The following is a 25,064-nucleotide window of genomic DNA, read 5'->3' on the forward strand; positions in this document are numbered from 1 at the left end:
GCTCTGTGCTCCCAGTGTGCTCTGTTACAACGCGTGGCGAAGGGGGGGGGACACGGGACACTTTGTTACGTGGATGTCCGATGGAGTCCACAAAAGACCCGGTGGGCACTTGATCCTCTGCAGAGCCGCGCTGGATGGGCCAACATGTACCACGATGCATTGGGGCGATCTCACAACGTCTGACAAGGAAACAAAATGAACTTGAAGGAAATATTCTTACACTGTTACCTAAATACAACTGTAGACCTTTTTAGAATCTTAGAATTATTAAACTCACAGCTCTGAAACAAAACACACATTTTGCTCAGATAAATCCATAATTCCCAGTAAGATGAGAGCGAACGCGCCTCGTTGGAGGCTAAATTAGACAAAGTAACAAATCGCCTGGGCCTCCGCTGTGATCTCGAGTAAGGTCTCTAACGATACCGCTGTCCAAGTGAGGAGCGAAACGTCCATGCAGACGGCGTCCCACAAAACGCCCCCCCCTCCCCCCTTCTGAGCATCCATGCAGCGGCTCCAGCAGAAAACAAATGTTTCTCCAACTGCTGTGGCCGGTCGGTGATGTAAGTTTAAATTGCAATTTTGCTGACGAAGCCGACAATGGGCCGGTGGGAATCGCCGCCTACTTGTCCACGTGCCGCTCTGCGTGTGTCGCCCCGGTCTGACAGCAGGACACTTCCCCTTGTGGAGTGTGCAGCCTGCCAAGTGTGGAGTGTGCAGCCTGCCAAGTGTGGAGTGTGCAGCCTGCCAAGTGTGGAGTGTGCAGCCTGCCAAGTCTGAATTGGCAGGTTTGCAACTCGTGTGACGAATAAATGTTCTGCGTGAAAGAAACACTCATGAAAACAAATGGATTCATATATTGTCCTGTTGTGTCAAGGCCTTTAATAAACCCAGCGAAGACTTCATTCTTTCTAAGTGTTTGCTGCATTTTGATCATTTACAATGTGGTTACCATATAAAGTCCCGAGTTATTTAATGAACCGCTAATATATAATTACCACAAATTCTGAAAAGTGTTTATTTTGGTTTGGTTCGGTTCCATCGTTGGGTTCGACTGGTTTGAACATCGACGGTCAGGCGGGTTTTGTCCAGTAAGTTATGCGGGGGGAGGAAGAGGAGGGGGGAGAGCGGGGGACCAGGTCTGCTCGGGCGGGGTTTCCCTTCTTATTTGCAGGCTGCACAGAACGAGGTGCGGCGCGGAGGAGGACGGACCGGCTCGGCTCGGCTCGGCTCGGCTCCATCCCCCGGCTCGTGCCCACGCACTGGCTGAGGTAGTAGTTTGTGCTGTTGGGTCGTGACGCCGCCCGCTATGGAGATGACTGCGCAAGCTACTGCCTTGCCGGTGCTGGTGCCTCCGCTTCGGGACTAAAGCGAGGACACGCGGCCGCGCTCCCGACGCGGTTGTCCGGTTCGAGCAGGTAACGCGCGCCGCCGTCAGACGAGTGAAATCGCTCCTGTGTCACTTGTTTGATCCAATAAAATAAATGATTGTGGAGGGAAAAAAAACCTTTTTGTGTCCAGTTTTGATTTAATTAACAATGACATGTTTGATTTGAATTAGTACCATATTGCATTTTTTTTCCATTTTTCACAGAATGTGCCGTTAGTTGAAAAGCTTGCATGTATTTGCGGGATATCCGACACTCCCGTTTGTGTCATTTGCATGCACATCTTCTAAAACGCACGAGGAAGTCGACATCTCCGGTTTTCCCACCAGCTTGTGGGCGGAAACGTGCAGGTCAACGAGGAGACGAGGGACGCGGCTCCAATCCAGCGGAGCGGATCGCGCTTCCTCCTCCTGCACCCGGACGCATTTAAATAATAATTCCATTATTATGCTAAATGTGCTTGTTGCGTATGTTAGGGGCTGCCACATGACCCCCCCAGGCCTTTTAGCAGTGGTGTCCGAGAGCCCTGATGTGGGTCACATGGGACCTCCTCCCATCAGCATCTGGTTGCTCTGTATCAAATGGCTAGGGGTCATGATGGTGATGGGCGGGGTCAGCTGGAATGATGGACAGATGACTGGCGCCTTCGTTTGACCTCCTGAGAACACGGCCATAAATGATTCTCCCTCGATAGAGTTCTGAATCTGCCCACAAGCATCTGTGCTGATATAAAACCATTTAAAACAAGAGTTTGACTCCTGTGATAACCGGAGGTCGAAAGCAGTGTTTTGCTTTAGCAGAAGCGCTAAAGTACTACGCACACGTGATACTACTGCTTATTGTAGCACTACAGGTCTTCCTACTGTATAAATAAGAGTGAAAAATGAAGAAAATCAAGTAACCCCCCCAAATAATTTATTATAGCAAGTGTAAAGCGAGCCGGTTTAAGAGCCAGTGAGCAGCTCACCAGCAGACCTTGTCCTCATCCATCTTGTGCCGGCCTGCACATAAATCACGCTTTAGGGCCCAAACACTAAAGCGGTTCATTTGACCCCCCCTGTGGAACGTGCCTGCTCAGATGGTTCTCACAGCTGAAGCAGCCTCATCCTGACTGGACTGTCGACTGGATCATTGTAGTGTTTGGGATTTTAACTTTTAAAAACTGTATTTTTCACCTCCAATTTATGACGTTGTTGGTCTCACCAATAGAAATGCGTATTGAAACAATGATTGGAAGAGAGATGAGTATCTGACTGCAAGCCCACTCAGCAGATCTGGGGGGGGGGGGGGGGGGGCTGTAACCTTGGAAGAACGCGCCGCCCACAGGAATGACTGTCATCATTGCCGTCATGCAATCTGGAGCACACACACACACACACACACACACACACACACACACACACACACACACACACACACACACACACACACACACACACACACACACACACACACACACACACACACACAGAGGAGTGGGATGCCTGATGGGAGCTGGTCTGACTGGGGGAGGACGACCTGTGGGGGACCAGATGGCCCCTTCGGCTCCTGCTGAGGACCCCGGAGTGTGACACTCCCACAAAGTCATACAAGGGATCGTTAGAGATGGTGGCCGACCCCTCTCACCCCGGACAAAACCTGTTTGTGCCCCTTCCATCTGGCAGGAGGCTGAGGTCCATCAGGACTAAGACCTCATCAACAGAGCCGGTCCCCCACTGAGTGACTCTGACATCCCACCGCTCACTTTCTTTCACACGTCACTTTACTGTCATTTTTCACTCGCCATTTTTAAAAAAACTTTAAAATATTTTTAATTTGAACTTTATTCTTTGGTTTTATACTAACCCATAGCCTTATTCTACTAACACATTGCATTAGCATTTAATTTTACTTTATTTCATTACTTGTGCACTGCTGTCTTGTTGTCTATTGTCACACTGTTTGCTGTCACGCACCAACCAACAAGACAGATTCCTGGTATGTTTGACATATTTTGGCAATAAATGTTTCCTGATTACAATTGTTGTAGACATGGGTGGGGGAGATTGGGGGGGGGGGTCCATTATCCTTTCCTGCCCGCCTGCTCTGCATTTCAAGGCTGCGTAACGTTCCATCCTCTTTGCTTACCGATTTCAATAAAAAGGCAAAATATGAATAAAAGTCAATAGAACAAGAATATTGATGAACTGAAAAGGGGGATGCTGATCTGTTGAGTGAGGCGCTGAAGGCGAAGGCTGGTTGGACCTCGTGCACTCCCCAAGTGGTCGTCCTTCAGCGTCCAATTCCGCCCCTCACAGCAGCCCCCGGCGGGACCTCCGGGCCCCTCGTCGTGTTGCGGTGGATGGTCTTACAGGAACTTGAGCTCGCCTCCACTCACACGTCCTAAAGAATTTCATGTAAGAAGAACATTCCTTTTGGGAATCCGATTATTCAGGATTTAAATAAATCTAAGCAGCAGTTTAACAAGCAGCAGTTTAGAGAGAGTGAACTTTTTAATCAATAACACAGCAGAGTAATCGCATTTTAATAGAGCAGAAAGGTGAACATTTAAACGGTTCCTTGGCTTCCAAAACAGTAAATTCCGTACTTTGATGTACATCGCTGACAGCAAAAGAAGTGAGGGGAGTATCCACTGAAAACATTATTTACATCGGAATGAAGTCCCTCTGTTCCAGCAACAGAAGGCGAAAAATAAAACTAAACATTCATTGATGTGATGTTCAAACTCAAAATCAGGTGGATTCACTTTAGATGCCTTTTATCTGCATAACTTAATAGGACAAATATATCCAGCTGCTGCAGAGAAAAAGTGAACATGAGTATCTGAAGAGAGGCTTTTTGGACATAATGTGTATACACACAATATACCGACAGTTACCGGAGCAAATAATGATCTGCTGACGTCTCTGTGCGAGACAACCAAAGGAATTAAAAGATGAGGTAGACGGCGATGGGGAGTGGCTCCGTTTGTCCTCCGTGTGTTCCTTCATATTCAACAGGTCATCGACTACTGAAGAAACAAGAAGTCCGCAGCATCAGCAAAAATATCATCTATGCAGACGACTCGCTGGTTGAAAAGCTGCACATGGAACAGGACGTATGCAGGACACCACTTTGTGTTCTCCCTTTGCGCCGTACAGGTGCTCCATGGAACACGCTTATCAAAGGTCTTATTTTGGAGTATTTACATTTTCACATTTCTAAACGTTAGTTAGTAACTGCGATCTGGACCGTCGAGCCGTCGCCCAGCAACAGCTTTTCTTCACCATTCAAAAAGTGAAAAATCGGCATTTCTGACATCTTGGACCCCTCAGTAGGAGGAATCCACACCAGAGCGCTTAAAAAAAAAAAGGGGGCGGGGGGGACGTTCCGGTGGCGGTTGGGTTTGGGCAGCTCTGCTAGTTCTGCTTGTTGCCGTACACCAGGGGAATGATGTAGACGGAGATGTCGTCCCCGGAGCCGAGTCGGTCGTTGGAGATCCTCCAGCCCCGATCCTTCAGGACCCCCCGTGCCCTCATCACCAGGTCCTGGGCCGCCATTGTGTACCTGCCACAACAAGAGTGATGAACCATCAGGGCGTCGCCACAGCATGGGGATAAATGGGCAAATCTGATTAGCAACGTATTTAATTTAGCAGAAAGTGTGTGTGTGTGTGTGTGGGGGGGGGGGGGGGGGGTACTCAAAGCCCCTCCATTACGGTCTTACGAGCCTTTCCTCAGCATTAGAGCCATTCGCTTATCTAAATGTTTGTAAATTTGCATAATTTACAAACATGCATAAAAGCGTTGCTCTCTTGCATAAAAAGAGAGCAACGCTTCATCCGCTTTCAAATAAGACCAGGGTGAGAGGAAGCCCCCGGACCCCCCGGACCCTCCCGGACCCCCCGGCTGCAGCTGTGAGATGAGCAGACGTGCCTGTGCGGGTCGTCGGGGTCGCAGTTCGCCAGGAAACAAGTGATCGCTTCAGCCACTTCCTGGTTGGAGAGGACGTCCCACAGGCCGTCGGTCCCCAGCACCAGAACGTCATCGGCTCCGTGCTCGCACTGCGCCAAAGGGTAAACTTTGACCTGGAGGTCGGCACAATGGGAAGGACGGATTACAGCAATGACTCTACGGGTGGAACCAGGACATGATGGGGGTCAGAGTTGTGCAGGAGACTGTTGGACGGATTGAAATCCCCAAGAGCCCAAAGACCCGTCGCCTTGTTAGATTAAACGCTCACGTAGTGGTTTTGTGATCAACGTTTTTATTAATTTTCAGATATACATTAAAAATACACCATCCATTATCAATACACATACACTTACGTACCCGTATGTAGACATATAGACAACACACACACACACACACACACACACACACACACACACACACACAAACAGAATAATAAATACCCAATAATAAACAGAATAAAAAACAACAAATAGTTTCAGTCGGGACTTTAACAGAATTCAAATTAGACGGCAACATCAATCAGTGCTCTGTCACCAACTATTATCTGGGATTCATCTTTTGGGAAAAAGTAGTTAATATGAAAAATGTGGAATATTCAGATTCAGACAAAAAAACGGGGGAAACGGGAAAAGTTCTGTCATGACGCATCTTTCTGTAATGATGAGGTTACTATGGCAACTCTTGTCTGGCCCAAGCTGCTCCCCGCGCGTCTAAGAGCGACCAGCAGGGAATCACGAGCCTCCGGGTCGTGGATTTAACCAGCAAACGACTGCTGTTCCCAGACTGGATTTCTTAACAAATGGTCCATCAAGAAAGGACCGTGAACAGAGCAGTCGATCAGCGACCGCTGATCGTTCCTCCCATGATGTGTCATGTTTAAAACAAAAAGACATAAAAAGTGATGCTGAACTAAAGACCAAGAGAATTTATTTGATTTTTGACTGACTCCAGCGATCATGTGTGATGGGCGGCGTGAAGGAAAGGCGTCATTTAAGAGCGCCGGCTGGTGCACGTTGACCACGAAGTGACAGCAGCTAACGGAGTGATGGGTTTGATTAAAAAGAAAGATCCACCACGTTGTTAGCACACTGCTACTGCCCTTCAGGTCGTCCTGTGTTCTTCCATCACTTGTCCACCCACCAGCTTCTCTGATAGCAATACGCATCTTGTCTAGAAGGTCTGTACATTTTATGTTTGGAGAATTTGCTTGTTTTGACATCCGATCTGTCAGTAATAGGACACAATGGAGGACAACATTCATTCCTACCTCTGGGCAGCAGGACAAGAAGGGCTTAATGTAGATATTGGAGTCGTGCACTTTAAGATTGTGGTCCCCCAGACCTCTGGTGACCCCGATGGTCGCCAACACACGCGCCTGCAGGACGGAGGCAAAGCTTAGGGGAGTTTATTACACAGGTGTGTGTCAAGAGGGATGAATTCGTCCCAGAGCGACGAAGAAGTGAACCTCTGTGAGCCGACTGCCTTCATCCACACGGAGCGACCCAGGCGGCTTCCAGCAGCGTTTAGGCAGATTACCCCTTTCCTTCTGTGGGAAAGGTCGCGACCTTTCCTTTCATCACTGCTTACCTTCTTTCCTTCGCCGTAGATCAAAGGGAACTTTAGGTCGTCGTCCTCGATGGTTTTGTAGGCCCTGCACACAGAAGAAAGGGGACTTTGAAGCGTGCACGTGCCCTGGAGACAGATCGCAGACCCCACCGAACCCCCTTCCCTCCCCCCGTGGGCTCCGATTGGCACGCAGCGAAAAAGTGTGCTGGGAAGGAAAATGGGATTGACGAGGGAAAAAAAAAAAAAATCCACCCGGAGCCGCAGGACATTCTAGCATCGCCCTTTCCACTTCAAACAGATTCAGTAAAAAGTCTCCATAGACAGACAGACACGTCTGTGCATGTATGACACCAGTTTCTGTTGGATTTCTAAGGCCGTGCATGTGTGTGTGTGTGTGTGTGTTACAGACCCCCCCCCCCCGCTTAAAGGCCTCCAACGGATAAATCCTTTACAGTCTTCAGGTTGGGACCAGACTGTTTACTAATGTAGGTATTCATGCCAGGTCTAAATTAAGACACACTTTCACCTCCATACGTGAAGAAACACAGCGCTCCGTTTTATTCCAGAGGAGCAGCTGTGTTTCTATAAAGTACCAGAAACATTAACAATTGGAGCCAATTCACAGAAGAGCTGCCAGCACAAAGGTTTCCATTCAGACCTTAAACTACAAACATCTGGCTTCCACAGCTGGATCAAACAACATTTAGATCATTTCCCACTAGAGGAAATAAACGTGAAATTTGTGATGATTTTCAAGTTAAAGAAATAAATAAATAAAGAACCCCCCCCCCCACCACACACACACACACACACCCCATCCAATGCATTTCAGCTGCTGGGGAGCAGATTAGCAGGGACTTGGATTCCACTAAGAGACCATATGTTTCCCCCTCGGGGGGGGGGGGGCGTGCAGAGCGAAGAGCCCAAACAGGCCGCAGTCTTCAGAGCGCCCTACTAATGGGACACGGTTCTGATGTCCAGAACCTGGACGGAGCATCTGGAGAGTCACTGACGAGCACACACCTGCCATTTATTCCACCTTCAAGAAAGGAGGTCTCCATTAAAGAGAGTCTGTCTCCCTCCGGAGACATTTGTCCACAACCCGTCCATCCTGTGTGTGACAGAGAGCGAGGGACACTCATCAATGGTCCCGCTCGGGGGACACGTAGTCCACAAACAGCGAGGACAGTCGTACTGTGGGGCCGCAACGCTTTCACATCCCAGGCCTGATACGTCTGGGGGGGTGACGTCATTGGACGGGTTTCAGTGACGCATCCTCCCGGCCACGTGTGCGTTGCATTTGACGTTGGGGGGGGGGACACTCACCATCCTGACATGGTGAAGTCCCGGTACAGCATCCTCTTCCCAACCTCCTTTCTCTGGATCCTCCTCGGGAATTCCAGATGTGTAAACTCGTTCCCCAATAAGTGGGGCTGCATGTAGGCCTTTAGATAAGGGAAGAAGAAGATTGACACAACCGAGGGAGGAAGGGGGGGGTTGGGAAAAACAACTCCACACTATTAAGCTGTAAAAGAGGAGGAGAGGTCGGCTCGGCGAACACCTGACCGCCGTCTCACCAGGAACTGCAGTCGCTGTCTCTCAGACTCCGGCGTGAACTCGGCCGACATGGGGAGGACTTCACCGGCCCGGATGATGATGGCTCTGGAAAGGAGAGGACCAAACGTAAAAACCATCGGCCTGCTGGAACCGTCGGAAGGCTCCTTGTTCCTCCGAGTGGGCGTCTCACCGGCTGTCTCCGGCGTTCCCCACGTACAGCTTCCCGAGCAAAAAGACGGCCGCCAGAGCCGTGCAGCCGCCCGACACGTTGTAGACCGCCTTGTCCTTCTCGATCTGCACGTCCTAAATACAAACGCACAAACTCCAACCATCATCACAGCCTTCAAAAACCATCCTGTGTAAAACCCCTTCAAACCCGACGTGATGCGATTATTAATTATAGCACCGGAACGAATTCATCCATCAATAGCTTCGGAAGTCAAGGAGTAATGAAGCGGGACGGAGAGAAAGTTCGTTACGCCGTTTAATTAGACCCGACTAATTTGCTGCGGAGGCCAAAAAGAAAAAGATTTGAAAACGGCCGATGCGACGGGATTAATTAAACCACCAATTATTAAACCACTAATCAACCTGTCGGCAGATTGAGCAACATGTTGAACTGAGCTGCTCACGTGTGGTTTAAACCCTCTCATCCTCTCAGTGGCCCCTAACGGTGAAACAGAAGCTGGAAGAAATCCCCCAAGAATGCATGGCGCCTCTGGCAGCGCCCCCCCCCCCTGTCCATCATCCATTACACCAGGAAAGACTGTAGTTTTAACTGAAATCTACTCGGATATGAAACGTCAGTTGTTGGTTGGTGCTTGACCAGTTTAAATAGGATTTGGTTTTCTGGGAGCGATTTGAGTATTAAAGCCACTGCTGACAGTAATGAAGTAAATCAGCATTTCCACTGATTGCTAAAGAATCCCATTCTGTCCAGGACAACGAGGCTCATGGCCGACAGAAATACACGCGGTGTCTTTACATCTCTGAGCAGCTTGTTAACCCTCTGAAAAGGCAAAAAGATCCTTTTACTTACAAAGTAGCTTTCACCTTTTAACCAGCGGATCAGATGCAGAGACTCTGAACTCAGACAAAGATTCAGAGGGACAACAAACCCTGCCGGGATCCTCTTGACACTTAAAGAATGAGCTTCATTAAAAAAGGGGACTTTTAGGGGGGGGGGGGGGGCTGCCAAAATTGAATTTAGGGTAGTTACTCAGCAAAAGTGGAGATGTGTACCATGTGAACTAATCTGCAATTATTACAGAAATAATTAGGGACATGAAGCCAAATGACAGCGGTGGAGGAAAGTACGCACTGGTCTCCGCCTGCAGGCTCGCTTCCTCTTAGCCAGAGAAACCAACTGGAAGTCGGAGCTCTCTGAAGGAATCAGGCAACATTTATTGCCACAATATGTCAGACATACAAGGAATGTGACTTGTGCGTAACAGCAGACAGTACGACGATGGACCACAAGACAACAGCGCACGAGGAAAGAAAAATACAATGCTATGGGTTAGTTTAAAATAAAGGAATAAAATATCAAATATCAAAAATATTTAAAAATGAAAAAAAGTGCACCAGCGAACAGAAAGTGACGAGTGAGCGGTGGGACGTCAGAGTCAGTCAGCGGGGGACCGGCTCGGTTGATGAGGTCTCAGCCTCCTGCCACATGGAAGGGGCACAAACAAGAACAGCAGAGACCACCACGAGGAACCCGAGGTACGTCGGGGCGGCAGCGTTTAGAACGCTGGATTTCGATGAAATTCCCCTTTAAGGAAAAAAGGGGGCGGCGAGTGGAACGAGTGCAAAGGCAGAGGCCCGAGTGGACGGGGGGGGGGGGGACATCAGATGTTTGCTGATAGGTAGCAGTCGTGGGCCGATGAGATCCTTCTGGCAGTAACATAGCAATTTATACTAAATCATGCTGAAAACATTCTGCACATTACGGACATGCCATTTTATGTGAAATACCAAGATGGTGCAAGTGTATTTTTTGTATTTGGAAGTAATCCTAATTACTCAAAATCCCATCATCACTAACCGTTGATTCACAATAGACTGCTAAATGATTGTACTGATACCTATCCAATCATTGATTACACCTAGACAGGCCATTACTGCCCAAACACTCTGTATTCCCTTTATGGTTGTGCAGTCAGGCAGGAATAGGCAAATGCACACTGCCACCTAGTGGTCGACACGTGGAAACGTGATTCAAAGGACCTGCAGGGTTGACCTTGGTCACGCGTTACTGGAGGACAATCCAGTCCGTCAGGTTTCACCCGTTTCTAAGAGCAGGTGACCGCAGCGGCACACCAGAGACTCCATTCCGTCTCTCATGGAACATACATGTAGCCATCAAAACAGAGGTTTCTTTGGCAAAAGCTTACCAGACAATAATCAGTGGATTACTCGAAAATATGGAAAACAGGTCCAGATAAAATGATCATTTCAATTGGAGGGAGAAGCTAAAGATGTCAGCTTCTTTGACGTGTCGAGAGCCTACGAGGGGAAATCGCAATGATCCCGATTTTCAATCTTGCTTCATTGATACTCGAAATCTACATTCGGTTTGTAGTGTCACTTCACTGTACCCCACTTTACAAAAGGTAAAAGCTGCAGTTATTCCCACGTTGTGTTTCCGTGTGGGTGGAGAGGAATTGGCACTTGGTCTTTCACAGACATTTGGATCTCGGCTTGTGAAGACAAGACCGCCTAAAGCAGCAGCAACCATTGTTCTGTGCAGGCGGTCAGCCTCTTACCATGTCTTTGAAAGCGTTCTCGATGGCTCCGACCACCAGGCTCTCGTGTGAAACCTTCTTCTCCGTGAAGAAGCGTGTGGGCGCGGCGCCGGGGGAGCCAGGAGCCCCCGCGGCGCCGCGCAGGGACGCGGCCCTGGTGAGGGCGCGCTGGGATGTCGGCGTGAGGTGCTGGTTGATGGGCTCCTCCCCGAGGCAGGTCGGGGGCGGCAGGTCCGGACTGCAGATGACCTCCATAACCTCCTGAAGGTGCATGGCGATGTGGTGATGCAGAAGGCGGGCAGCCACCACGGCCGCCCCGGAGCCAGCGTGGCCATCGAACAGCGCCCAGTAGTGGAAGGTTAGATTCTCAGAGCCGTCCTGGAGACAGACGGGGGACAAACGCACATCAGACGATGGCACATTGCCTTGTCACTTCTCAACCAAACCGGGACTGAAATCCATTTATTTCGATTTCCATTTATATTAGAAGAAAACCATCAACTGCGCAAATGATCCAAATGAAGTTGGATCATTTCCTCATTGTCACACGGAGACACAAACGATCACTGGCTACATGCTTCCCTGTTAATAAGGACGGTGTCTTCTTTAACCAACAAGAAGCAGATGCGAGCCAATCAGATATTTCCAGATGTTAAAAGGATCTCTAAATGGATGCTTGCAACAACAGCTGCATCCAGTGTCTATTAGTGTGTTTCATCATCATCAGCCCAAGTTGACTGGTTTCTTACCTGTAGGGATTCACCAATATCAAGATTGGTATATCCCAAGATATATATATATATTCACCAATATAAGATATTGGTGAATATCCTAGCTCCTGTAAACTTCCAAAGTAAGATTTAAGACAACAATAAGCTTTCGTATACAATACAAGATTTTTTTAAATGATCATACAGACACTGGCTAGTTTTAGTTTCGTAAGCACTCTAAAAAGGTAAGGGAACAACACACAACACTTAGTATGCGACACGCGAGGATGCGTAATGGGGTCGACGCCTCGGGTTTGTGTTACAAAGCGCAGTAGTCTCATCTTTGTTCCTCTACGAAGTGTTACATCCAACTCAGCACTCAATCCAGTTTCATCGTGCAAAAACAATCATGTGAAGGGAAAGACGCAGGAGTGTCTGTTCTGCTCACTGGGTGGAGTATTCCTGCACACGCGCTACAGCAGCTTCTAAAGCAAGCAGAGGGGCGCAGCGAAGCTCTACGTCACTCGGGTCCGTCTAGCGCCGCTGCAGCAGTGAGTCCTGTGGTACTTGCATGAGGCTGGAGGCTCTTGCTGGGTCTGAGTGAAGTACCGCTGGGCTGAGGAGACATTTCAGCGGCAGTTTTACTTCATTGTACACAACACACTGTCCTCGCCGAGGGACCGCTGGGTGACTCTCATCCGCTGCGACGTGTGAAGGACACGGAGCGGCGGGCCGCTGATGGGACAGGACGAGGGGACAGTGTCCCAGCAGCAGGAGCCCGGGGGCGTTCGAGGACTGCATGAATAAATAAGTCCGGTCTGTGGCTCAGGATTTAGCAGTTTGGAAAGGAAATATACATTTCTGTTATTTAAAAAAAAAAAAAAAAAGGGATTATTTGACTTTGAAATGTACATAATTTAAGGAATAACATCACTATTAGTAATATCTTAGGTTTTGATTTTGTGCACTTCTCAGGACATCTGACGTTGTCTGAAGTGTGATGTGAGCGTGCGTGGACTGCGGTCAGCAAGAGGTCGTGTGCGTGGTGGTATTATTAATGCGGGTAGCGTGGAGGATGGGTGCGTGTGTTTGACTCACCGGGCCGTCCCGCTGGCCCGAGCCCTCCCCGTTGGGCAGGGACGACCTCCTGCGGGCCGTAGCGGTTTGGTTGTGCGCGGAGCTTCCTGCGGGTCTCCTGTTGACCAGCAGCACCTCGCAGCAGGCCTGGTCCTCATTCAAGGTGCTTTTCCCCGCATTGATCACCCTGCATGTAAAGGGGACAAAGGGACACAAAAACAGGGAAATCAAGCGTCGGGTTACTTCAACAGGACACCCGAGATGAAGACAATGCCTCGAGCATATGACCGAGCCGAGCAAATATAAGAGACAAATACTGAAAATCTATCATGGAACATCAGCCGAACATACTGGGCCGACTAATTAGTTTAAGCAGAGAAGAATATTAAGGGATCTTTTCCCAACACATCCGCTGTCATCCAGTCGTGTCATGTCAAGCCCTTCCATCAAACACTCGTTTCATTGATCATTATAACTAATTTACTAAATGTTAGTGGTAAAAGGTGACTCGTCCTCCTTAGAGGTCTCCATGCGGTGACCTTTAACCCTTTTCAGGACTGAACCCTTTGTAAACTCAATTCCTGTGCAGCTTGTTTGAAGAGTGTGTCAGCAAGTACACACTCTGAATACACATTGCAATCGGAGACCCACGCATGTAGGTGACAAGACACAACGATACAGAAATGCTGCATTACGCAACACCGGCCAGATGGTTTGTTGCTGCTGCGTCAGTCGTGGACGAGCAGACATGCTGCTTTTAGCCACAATAAGCTGCACGCGCGTTAAACCGGAGCTCAAGACGTTAAACGGGCAAAAAGGGCACGCGGGGACAACATCACTAACCACGCACAGTTTCATCCAGTAAATGACACGTTGTTTGGCTACATGGTGAATGAGAGGCAAGTTTAAGCCACGGTTTAGTCGTTGAACCAGTTTATAAAATGAAGCTACGCTCTGGAAAGTACGTGATGTGTAGTTAATGTCTTCAACTCTTTCCCTTAACTTCATATGACAAATAGAGGCCACGAAGCTCAGACAGCGTCATGCACAGCGGGGGGGCGCGGTCACCTGACCTCTGGACGGTCACACGATTAAAAGGCAGCAAAGTTCATCTGTGCTGCCCGAGGCCCGGGTCCGAGACCGGCGCTGTCGGATTTGGTTACTTCATTTCACTTCCTCCCGTTTGAGCAAACGGCATGACCTCAATTACTGGGTCAGTGCCGTGAAATACCATTAGCCTTCTTTTTGGGAGTATTTCCCTATTCAGCAACATTAAAAAGGCAACAGGTCCGTTAACATGATTCAACACTCTTATATACTGTATAGCTATTATATACCTATATTAGCCACCTTAATGTTTTGCAACCCTTCTTATTGCAGATCGGTCAAGTACAAGAAGGACAACAATGATCCCATCGTCTTCAAACTTAAGCTCATAATGAAGCTGGAGGTCAAGCAGAGCACTGAACTGAAGCAGCATTATGTTGTTTCTGCCTGTTGAGCAGAAACAACACAACAACACGTGCTGCATCATGTGATTCAACAGGGGGGGGGGGGGGGGGGGCATTGTGAATAGAAGAAGAAAAGTGGTGCTCATTCCTCTCCACAGCTGTGTGGTCACGTTGACTTCATTTATCCTCCTTTACAGGGAGAAATATCAGTGAGTGGTTTAAGTATGGGGGGCTTAGATCAGAAACAGATCCCTCAATAATCAGGCATCGGTTTTAATCATAAACTAACAATCATTATTAATTCATATGCTATTATTATTATTATTATTTTTAAAGAAGGGGATTATTGCTTTAATTTCAATTATGCAACCTACTTTACCACAGAGGAGGTTGAGGTTTCCTTTCCTCGGTCTTGAGATTAAAAATGATGACCATCACTTGCACATCGCCTTTGAAACATCATCTCCCTCGTCTCATCTGTTCTGTTCATTATATCAATATTGAACAGATGATCTCGGGTCCTGGTGTGATTCTGGTCTCAGGTATTAAGGAGGACTTTTAGCTTCCAATTAAAAGCAAAAATGACCCGAAACCAGAAGCTACATTAGCCGGAGAAGTTCTACCACCTTTGCAGCATGCAGCAGAGGAAGCGGAGGTGGGAAATTAGTGAGAGCTTTCCTGACCAGCCTCAAACATGCAAACATACACGCTCCAAGTTTATTGGTGTTCAAAATAAAATCTAGATAGATTGATCATTGTGTTTCTTTTGACATAATGACATGACAAACAGTCATTCTGCATCATTTCTACACAAATAAAAGTCTCCTCTATAGATTATAGGGCCCGTGTCTGTTTGGCGGAGGTGTGTTCACGTCCTCCAGGAAAACGTGATGTTCATCCCGGAGAGGCCGGATTCTTCACCTTGGCTTATTTCAGCTTCGTATGCATCCGGTCATAGCAGCAACAGCAACAACAACAACAACAACAAAAGCATCTGGCTTTTAAGCAGAGACGAGGGTCCGGGGAGGAGGGGGGGGGCGCTCACGCACTTTCCACAAAAAGGAAAGGATGCTGTTCGCGAGCAAAGACGAAGATGGACGCATGCAGGTCAACTCACTCCGCGTAGCCGGTGGACCACGGCAGCCGCTTGGTCTCCTTCGGGATGAGGATCGGTCTGGCGATGTGATCCGCCGAGCACTCCACCTCGTCCGGCGACAGTCCCAGGAACTCCGCTCTGCCGTACGGATACTTCAGCGGCAGATCCGAGCCGCCGCCGCCGGGTTGCTCCCCGTTGGAGCCGCCGGCCATCATCCCTCCCATAAAATTACTCACCGCCGATTTCACCCGCGTGAGCATGTTCCTGCTGCGGCGTCGTCCGGGCGATGCGACTGCGTGAGGAGAGTCTCCCCCACCCCACTTCTCTCCCCCGATTGATCCCCGGCGACGACGCCGGGGATCAATCGGTTAAACGCGGAAATAGGCGCGAGAGCCGCTGCACGCTGGTCACGTGACGGGCTGGTGGCTGCGGCGTCTCAGCGAGCGGTTTAGTGTTGACAGCGCTGCGGGTTAAAGGTGCCTAATCCCGGACGGACGATTAGCTTCCCCCGGTAAAGGTGCAGCGCCTATGGGTGCTGTCTTAGAACCCGCCCCCTCAGCGGGTGCTGGGTGACCAGAGTCCGGATTTTCAATGCCGTGTCCCGAGCCTCGAAGGCCGTACCGCCCCCCAAACCTGAAATGAGTTTGACACTGATTTACAGCCCGGGGGGGCTGCCAAGAAAAAGGCCTCCAAGAGGTCTGAACCCCTGTTAGGCCTCTCTGTCAAAGAAGCAATTAAATGGAATTATTTGGGATTTACACTTAATACTGCTGTATTATTATATATATATATATATATATATATATATATATATATATATATATATATATATATATATATATATATATATATATATATATATATATAATAAGCATGGATCACCGTTAGGCCTCGAGCACACAAAAACACAATGTTTAGCGTGTTTTACGGTGCATGACTTTCTTAAGATAATCGTTCCTGTTTTCTGCTGTCCTTTTACTTTTACTTTTACTTACTTGAATACAGTGAGCAGCTACGACGTACTGAGCTGTCCTTTAGACTGATGGACTTTTTAAAATGATTTTTTTCAATGATTGTAATTGTAATAATCTCGTTTTATTGATTTTTTAAAAAATGTATTGCAGCATTCGCATCTCTTTATGCCACTGCTTAAGTTGCCTCCCCTCTTTGAGGCCGACCTGGTCTCTCTTTTGGGGTAAGACCGTTTATTGTTTACAGACTGTTCTATTGTATTTTTTATTGGCTATACTTATTTTTTAATGCATCTCTTTTAATGGTGCACTCCCTTTGGAACTAAGAGAATTCCCGGTTTTTAGATGGATGGGTACTTAAAAGTGAGAAATCGAGTTTTACTAAAAGGTTGTGTTCTTCATGTGGACGTCCCAGAGGGGCATTTTCCTCATTTGACTGGTAGTAAAAGTTAACCACGGTCTTTTCTAACCCAAATACCCAAATACTAATCCTACATTTGTCTAAATCCTTGACAGTTACTATTTACTTCCATATCACGCAGTGTATTCCTTGCATCTGTCCGGAGCTGTAACTGCACTCTGACTGAGAGACGAGATAATCTCCCTCTGTCTCCCTCCCTCACCTCGCTGTCTGCTGGCTTCCAGCCCTCCATCATGGATTGACTGGTGCCCTTCCAGTCTCGTTACCTGTCTCTCATCAGTTCATCGGCCCTGCTGAGTTTTAATTCAATTTAACGACTGGTGGTCACGTTTCAGCCAAGCCCTGTCACATTCCCTTCAACTCTTGTCAACTGACCTCGTGTCTCTCTGCAAACTCACCCCACTGCCATCGCCCACCCTCCTCCAGGTCATACAAAGCAACAACAGACTACTGCTTGTGGCTTCCTATTTAATGTACTGACTGTGACGGTGGATTTACCTCGACCAGGACGCATCTGGCCCCATTTGACTGATGTCACTCTGTCGTTCCTTTGGTGTTCTCTTTGTTTCAAACTCTTCTTTTCCTTTTTTTCTGGCCCGTGAGTCGGTTTGGATCAGATCAACCCACCGGGATGCGTGTCTAGACGCCATGAACTCACACTCGGAGCTGCTTTTTGGGGAAATAAGAAAATGCAGTAAATGATCTGTTATACAACACTGCAGAGAAGCCACAGATCTGACTCACATGCTTCTGTCTATTCACGGAGCGGCAGTGTTGAAAGGAGGCGTTTTGAAATCGCGATAATAACGAAAAATGCTCTAGTTTTAATGCTGGAAGTACTGGCACAAATTGGCACTGCTCATCTGGGACCTGATTCAAAGCTCTTTAGTTAGAAAATGTAGCTGTTTGGACAGTCGGCTCCAACCAACCATGCAGAGCAGTTCCAGCAATAGAGGTAGATGAGCAGTAGCCCGACATCTGGTCAGTGTTCAAATAATTAGCATCATAATCACAAGCAGAACTGGTTGATATCGCTTATGAGATTTATTTAAACCTTCTTTATTTTAAAACCTTTTATTCATCGTGACTTTTAACAGTTTTCCGTTTACGTTAACATCGTTTGTTTCATGTCTCAAGTGAAGTGTGACCAGATTAAGATTAGCTGGCTGACCCCCAACTGGCCAGCTCTTAATTCTATACGCCCTACTTCACAAAATGCTCAGTTCATCCAGCAACTTATGACCCACATTGTCCAATTGATTGTTTTTCACGTTTACATTTCATTCATCATTTCATGTTCTGAAGTTAAATGTTCCAATAGGTAATATGTGATAAACGGACAATATGTTTAGCAGGTGACACATTCACAGGTGCATTTGCAAAGGGCTGAATTTGGTTGTTTCTGACGGTGAACAGCACCCGACTCTCTGAAGCTAATAGAAAAAAGATACTCCCTAATTCATATTCGCCAACGCAATTACATTATAGCTTATTTTTCTAAGTTTACACGTCCCTTAAAACCCTGAGCTCACTCATTATACCCAATGTCTCTCCTGAAAATGCATGAACCTTGATGAAAGTGCTTTTGCCGTATTGGCAGACGACATCCAATCAAGTATTCATGAGTTTGCAGCATAGAGATCTACTGACCTAATTACACAACAAGTCAGTATGCCGGTGCTTGCTCGCTTCCATCTCACTCTGTTTGCTGTCAACTTTTGGCCTCGTAGTGTACTTTTGTTGAACAGAAAGCCTGATCCTGCTGAGAGGTTATAATGAGGATAAGAAACTAAAAAGCATACTTCGCTCAATAGTCACATTTCCTTTGAGAAACAAATCACAGAATGAATACCTAATGCTGAAAAACATCCCAAAAATATCACTGCGACCTTGGAGAGGCTTTAACAATGCCTGTGTGTGTGTGTCTAATCGTCCAGCTGATAAGTGACTCACAGATTGACTGCCCACTCATTTGTACCACAGGATAATCTGGTGTGACCTCACAAAGGTCGGGGCTGTTCGTTTATCCGCGTGAGACCGTGTCAGCACCGCAAACATGTGTCAAATATTCAATGCAGTGGAGAAGTATCAGGTCGTAAAACATGTATAGTGGTATCGTACTTGCTTAATGAATCACTGATGTCTTGAACCCGTATCCATTGGTCAGTTGCTATGTAAAGTGTTCTTCTTTAGCTTCCCTCCACGTCGTCATTCGCGTGCTTTGAAAGCTCTGAGCCGCCGATGGCCAATCGACTCCTGGAGCTGAAGTATTTCCCTCTGTGCACAAACACTGGAGGTCCCATGAATAAAGTGGTGTATATTCTCATGCCTTTGGTGATGTAGCTAAATGCAAACAGAGATTGTAGATGTTGCACATCGCATGGCACGATTCCATTCTATGAACTTCACGCTGGTGGAGATTTGAATGAATCAGCTGGTTGGATTCATGTGTTACCAGCAGATGTCGTCAGCGTGCTGAGAATCCTCCCAGAGAAACTTTTTTTTTCAAAGAACCTCTCATGTTTTGGTGCGTATATGCATGCGTGTATGTGTTGTATACATGTGCTGTCAATGTATCTAACACACTCTCCCGGTCACACGCCCCCACAAGGCTGTGCTGCTGGAGCTGAACTGTTAATGCGTGTGATCGAGGGTCAGGATGGAGGTGATCCGATGCTTTGACCATTAGTCGCTGTTACGGCCTCCCTTACTCAGCACCTGGCACCTCATTTTAGTGTCTGCCAGTGTGTCCGTGTTGTGCGTGTTGTTGATTTTAGCACTTCGCTAATCATGTGTAATAGTGTTATTTATTACTAAAGAAAAGTAAATTACGACCAAAAATATCTGCAACCTTTTTAAAAAAAAATGTATTCTTTTCTTTTCTTTGTCATCATTTTAGTGCCTGTTCCCCTTTGATCCTTTTGGTGTCTATAAGCCTGTTTGGACCACGTCATCATCATCATAAGGACACAACAAGAGGTCCATTCACGCAGAGCAGTCAAGGCCTTGTGTTTGCTTTAAATGGAGAAGTGCAACATTTCTTACCATATATAATGGAACTGAAAACGTCCGAACCTCTTGACTTTCAATGAGCCTCTCCAACTTTGCACCACTACGATAATTGATACTAATTCCACTAAGAAAGACAACAAAATAATCTCCTTTAGCGACATGTTTTGTGTCTGAGCTGCAAAAACGTACAAGCTGAGGACGCTGAGGAGTTGAAGATTAAACTGCTCCATTAAATAGATTAAATCTCAAGTGCTGTAATTTTCAGACCTTAGCATTAAGTAGATCCCCCAGAAGACGAGTGTCCATGTACATTTTCTTAGTGGGGTTTGCTTAGTCCCAGTGCAAAGGAACATCAGAGGCAGAGGCCTCATGTTATGTTCGCATGCTATTGCGAAATGGTGAGCAGAAACACTTTGAAAGGTCCATTTTGCAATCATGGAAAGAGGCAACCCCCTAGAGATGATTAATTTGACACAATAACATTGATTCATCAAGTATTTTATTGATTTAAAAAAAGCAAAGTGTGTCGGTTCTGCTTAAAAAGTAAAGCGGTCCTGTTGTATAACAAGATCAGATCTGCGTCCATGGCAACGGTTTGTTATTCATAGCAGCGCCCGCCGTACCGAGACAACACTGCGTAGAATGCCGTGTTGGAGTAGTGAGTACGCCGTGTAATAAGGATGGATGAAATGCTACTTTTAGGCCGGCAGTTATTCCGCCATTATTTCAGCGCTGTCCGGTTAGGAAGCATACGGACGTAGATCTGGTCAGTCCTGTTGCTCATTTTCAACTTGTTTGGCCCTTTAACAGTAATGCTCTCGTGGGAGAGAACACTCTGTGGCTTTGGTGTTGACATTCAGCTCATTCATCCTGTTCACTGGCTCATACAAACCTACAGATGAGAAGTCCTGATTAGATCCTCTTGTCAGAGGCTGGAAACGCGCAGCACAAACCGGCCAGGAAGGCATTAATATCGATAAGTCATCCCTCTAGACCGCTGACATCGCCGTTCACGAATAAGGCCTCTATAATCGGACATGTTTGATTATAGAGCCCCCTGAGCTGTGATTGTGCATTGAAACGTGACATTTAATGAATCATTGCCCACCGAGCGGACTTAACCTGCTATCGGTTTCCAGGCAACAACTTTCACTGCGAAAGCCCATTTCAGTGGTTGCAGTATATTTCAAATAATAAAGCTTGACGTCTTAAATATAGACATGGATCCTCTCTACAGAAGGAATGTTTGGAATAATGGCGTTAGTGTGTGTGTGTGTGTTCTGTATACACAGGTCTAATGACACACGGCTGGATGAAGGAGGAGAGAAGATGTCCAGCGGCTTCTGATCTCACCTCACCCGGCTCGGCCTTCTGGTTTGATGTACACAGAGCAGGTCTATGATCTTCTTCTTCAAAGGACACGTTGGATTAATAAGGTCTCTGTGTGACCTTCTGGCCTCTTTGAGAACGCTCCCTTTGTGTAGCTTTAATGCAGAGCCAGGGAGCTCAATTCATGAAAAGTCAATTTAACTGGCCTCTGGTGATCTTCTGCAGGTTGAGAAAGTATTCAACATTCTCTCCGTAGCATTTCATTCTCTGCATGAATGCTTTCATCACGTCATCACTATGAACTTTGGAGGAAGGGCAGTTCAGAAGTTGGCGTGTCCTGTGATCCCCACATTTGAACATGTATTGCATCGTTTGCCTTTCTACTCTTAGATAAAGTAAAGTCCACTAGTAACAGTGAAAAGACACGAGTCAAACAAACAATCCCAAAGTGTTTGCCACCGGCACCTAATGCCCCACCAGGAGGTCATGGTCCTTTCGCTTATTGGTGTGAGAAGTTCACCGCGGTACCTTAAACACTTTAGCACTCAGATGTGTCCTGACCCTGGCATTTAAATCATCTGTGCAATGGACATTTTGAGGGACTTGTCAGATTCCACACCTGACCCCGAAAACGTACTCTCATTTATATATATATATATTTATTTATTTCAGCAGGAAATGCATTTTGAAAGAAACATTCAGTGTCCACATTAGCATGTTAACTGTTGGACAGGTGGACATTTAAATCCTCTTAATTTAGTTTTACACAACAAGTTTACTGATTTCTGCAGTGCTTCCAGATATGTCTGTGTACTTGTGTTCCATAGGTAGAGTATGCATGTATATTGAATCAATTTTTGGCGTGACATTTTACATTATTTATTTATTTTTAAAGTATTGAACATATTTATTGATTTGATGGATAAATCATTCTGTGATAGATTAGAGAAGAAGAACAGTACGCTGGATGCCCTTACCAACCTGTCAGCCACATTACAATCATAATACTTATTTGTCTTCAAATTCCTGGGCCCTCCCTTCGGAGGACTTCATCTACAAATTCCAGGAATAATACCCTTTTCTGCCGGGAAGCAATGAATTCAGTATAGGAAATATGCTGACGGAGCACAGAAGAACAAGAACATTCGGTTTTGATAACGCATTTCACCAAAGAAAACCGATTTTTTGTTCAGTAAACCTCGAGGTAGATACTTGTAATCACTTTCCTCCCAGGGGCCGACATTGTGAACAGAATTCCTCCCCCTCAAATGGGTCATTCTCACCCCCCCCCCCCCCCCCAAACAACACAGCAGTAAACAGAGGTGTTACTCTCAAGGGCGGTGGAAGAAGAACAATGAAGCAGGAAGAAGGAGGTTTCATGTAAAGGAGGCAGAGAACATCGTCTCATCTGATCAGATTACTGAAAGAATGTCCTGCATCGAAGACATCAACACGTCTCACCCGCTAATAACCAGCAGATGGTCTCACACCGTCTCATTGATCAGCATAACTCAAATGCGAATGAATTTCCAGTTTTTGTCCGAATAGTGACTTTGTTCACACTTTTTTGGCCTGTTTGGTTCACGCTGTCCTGCCAAAGAGAGTGTTTGTTGTGTTGGGTCAGAGAAAGTGCAGCGCGTCGGGTAGAGGGAAGCAGGCGGTGGACAGGATTGTCCAGCTAGACAAAAAACAGGACTTCTTTTCCTGTGAGGGAAACTTGGCGGACGCGGTTTACTCACTGAGAAAGGAAGCATGGATCTTTGGCATTGGGTGCGTTTTTCTAGTGTGGAGAGGCCGCCATGAAGCCCTCTTGCATCCAACTCTGCGGCTCAGAGATCCTTTGAGCCAAACCAATTGGAAGGTGTTTGGGTTTGCTGACGTGGTGTTTGACTCCTGAGAGCCTGCTGAGTGAAGATGATGGAGTGATTCTTCACAGGTGTGTAAGTGGGAACAATGAGCTCACATGTTCTGCTCCTTCATTGGGTGCCTTCTTCCCCGAGGTATTAATAAAGCAAACACACACACAGGGATGCAATTCACTTGTTTCTTCCTGCCTTCATCTCACTAGAAGCTCACTACACGTTCAACAAGAGCCTGAAAGATTTTCAGGTATTTTTTTTCAAAGCTGATGAATTACAGCGACATAGTAATGGACAAAAATATGGAATTCGGTTTTGTACTGGTACACAGAGCATCAAAGCTGCTGGTTTCATGAACGTTTTTTCGGTTACATCGGGCTTGGAGTCAAACTCTGCAGGAATCCAATTGCCTCTCAAGGTATTTGCTCAGTCTAGACTGCGACTGATAACCTTAGCCCGGCTTGTGTGAGCAAGGCCAGCCTTTCACAGGGCTACGTAATGATTGGCATGTCTAATCGAAGGCGGGCCAAGTGCTGGACTGGGAATTTGAGAGAGGGTGAGCAATACTCGGGCCATGCCGCCTTAAGTGGAGTTTGATTGTATCAACAATCCCTGTTGATATCAGCTGGGATTGCCTCATTGCGTGTTTTGTTCAGCTTTTGGGGAAATTTGGTTGTTTTATTTATTTATTATTTGTTATCATTGTATAAGGTGCAATTCATATTGTTAAAAGGGTGTATTTAATGATTTCACGTTTAAAAGTTGTAGTTTAAAGGTAAAATAATCCAATCAGAAGTGAGGCTGAGAGGTCAGGGAGGACCTGGAGGATTGACAGGAGGAGAGATGTAATTAAAGGAAGGAACGGCCAGTGACTCACTATTAGTCTATACATAGCAATATCTTTTTGGGGGGGTTTATGACTGCGGAAGGAGATCCAGTGTGAGAGAGTAGCCAGTCCAGCCACTCATGCGACGGTGGCGCGTGGAGTAGAGGTTGCACCGGGAACCGCAGGGTTGGCGGTTTGAACCCTGGCCGCTCCATGTCCCATGTCCAAGTGCCTCTGAGCAAGACACCCAACTCCTACCTGCTCACTGGGTGCCTTCACGGCAGCACGCTGCTCCCACTGTGCAGGACGGGTTAAATGCAGATGTATGAGTAAAGTAATACTTGGAAATAAAGCGGAGCGGAGTGATGTTAATATCTATAGTTATATAGATATTAACATCACTCCATATTAATTATATAGTTTAGGAATTTAAATGAATTAAATAGGTCTTACCTTTTCCTACCCTATTTAAAGGGGTTAGATCATTTCCCGGCAGATACCCCTCTTAGCTATAAGTCCTATGATACGACAACTCATGTTATGAGGTCGGATGGTCAGAGATAAACTGAATAATAAAGGATGAAGCGAGCCGGGAGGGTTTAGTGGCCATTAGGGAAACAGAATTATGTGATAACTGAATTAGACAACAATATAATTACGTAATCAAATAAAATGATGTCGCGCTCAGAGACATCAGATCACCATTATAGAAAATATTTTCTTACTAAAGTGGTGTGAAGCAATGGCGATTTGTTGTGAGATGTCTGTCGCTCTTTGTCTCACAATACAGTTCGATTTAAATTCAAAAGCGTTACATTATCTGTTCATGTACTATAAATGATGTGGGGGTGGAAAGATTGTTCAGTAAAAGCCATCCAATAACAGGACTTCTTCTCTCCATCAGTTTCATTAAAATATCTCAATAATGGCAGAATCCCACAGCTTGGAATGTCGTGTGTGCTTAGATTGGCTACAGATATTCAAAATTGCTCAATTCTCAGCAAAAACAACACCAGATATCGCAATGGTTGTGTAGCAACTGAATGAGGACTAAACAAAACAAGACGGTGCTGATTGACAAAATACAAGTGGAAGCCAGTG

General features: G+C 46.6%; 1 protein-coding gene across 8 annotated transcripts; it reads right to left on the minus strand.

Annotated features, from left to right (window-relative positions):
* Positions 1 to 3,861: 3,861 nt before the first annotated feature.
* Positions 3,862 to 16,175, minus strand: ppm1h (protein phosphatase, Mg2+/Mn2+ dependent, 1H). 8 transcript variants are annotated; one of them, XR_005710086.2, is made up of 11 exons: positions 15,567 to 16,098; positions 13,020 to 13,185; positions 12,493 to 12,537; positions 11,233 to 11,589; positions 8,655 to 8,767; positions 8,485 to 8,569; positions 8,234 to 8,352; positions 6,929 to 6,992; positions 6,609 to 6,716; positions 5,303 to 5,497; positions 3,862 to 4,934 (listed from the first exon to the last, which is right to left on the minus strand). XR_005710086.2 is itself a non-coding variant. In XM_040163144.2 (11 exons), exons 1-11 carry the CDS (start codon positions 15,803 to 15,805, stop codon positions 4,787 to 4,789), a joined length of 1,596 nt encoding a protein of 531 aa, XP_040019078.2. In that variant the 5' UTR covers positions 15,806 to 16,155; the 3' UTR covers positions 3,862 to 4,786. The 8 variants fall into 8 exon arrangements, 6 of the variants coding, with proteins under 6 accessions (XP_040019078.2, XP_040019079.2, XP_077938066.1 ...); XM_040163144.2 differs by having other exon boundaries at positions 5,303 to 5,454; positions 15,567 to 16,155; XR_013451056.1 differs by lacking the exon at positions 12,493 to 12,537 and having other exon boundaries at positions 15,567 to 16,175.
* Between the last annotated feature and the right edge of the window lie 8,889 nt (positions 16,176 to 25,064).

The sequence above is a fragment of the Gasterosteus aculeatus genome, chromosome X (genome assembly GCF_964276395.1).
Source record: "Gasterosteus aculeatus chromosome X, fGasAcu3.hap1.1, whole genome shotgun sequence".
Classification (NCBI taxonomy): Eukaryota; Metazoa; Chordata; class Actinopteri; order Perciformes; family Gasterosteidae; genus Gasterosteus; species Gasterosteus aculeatus.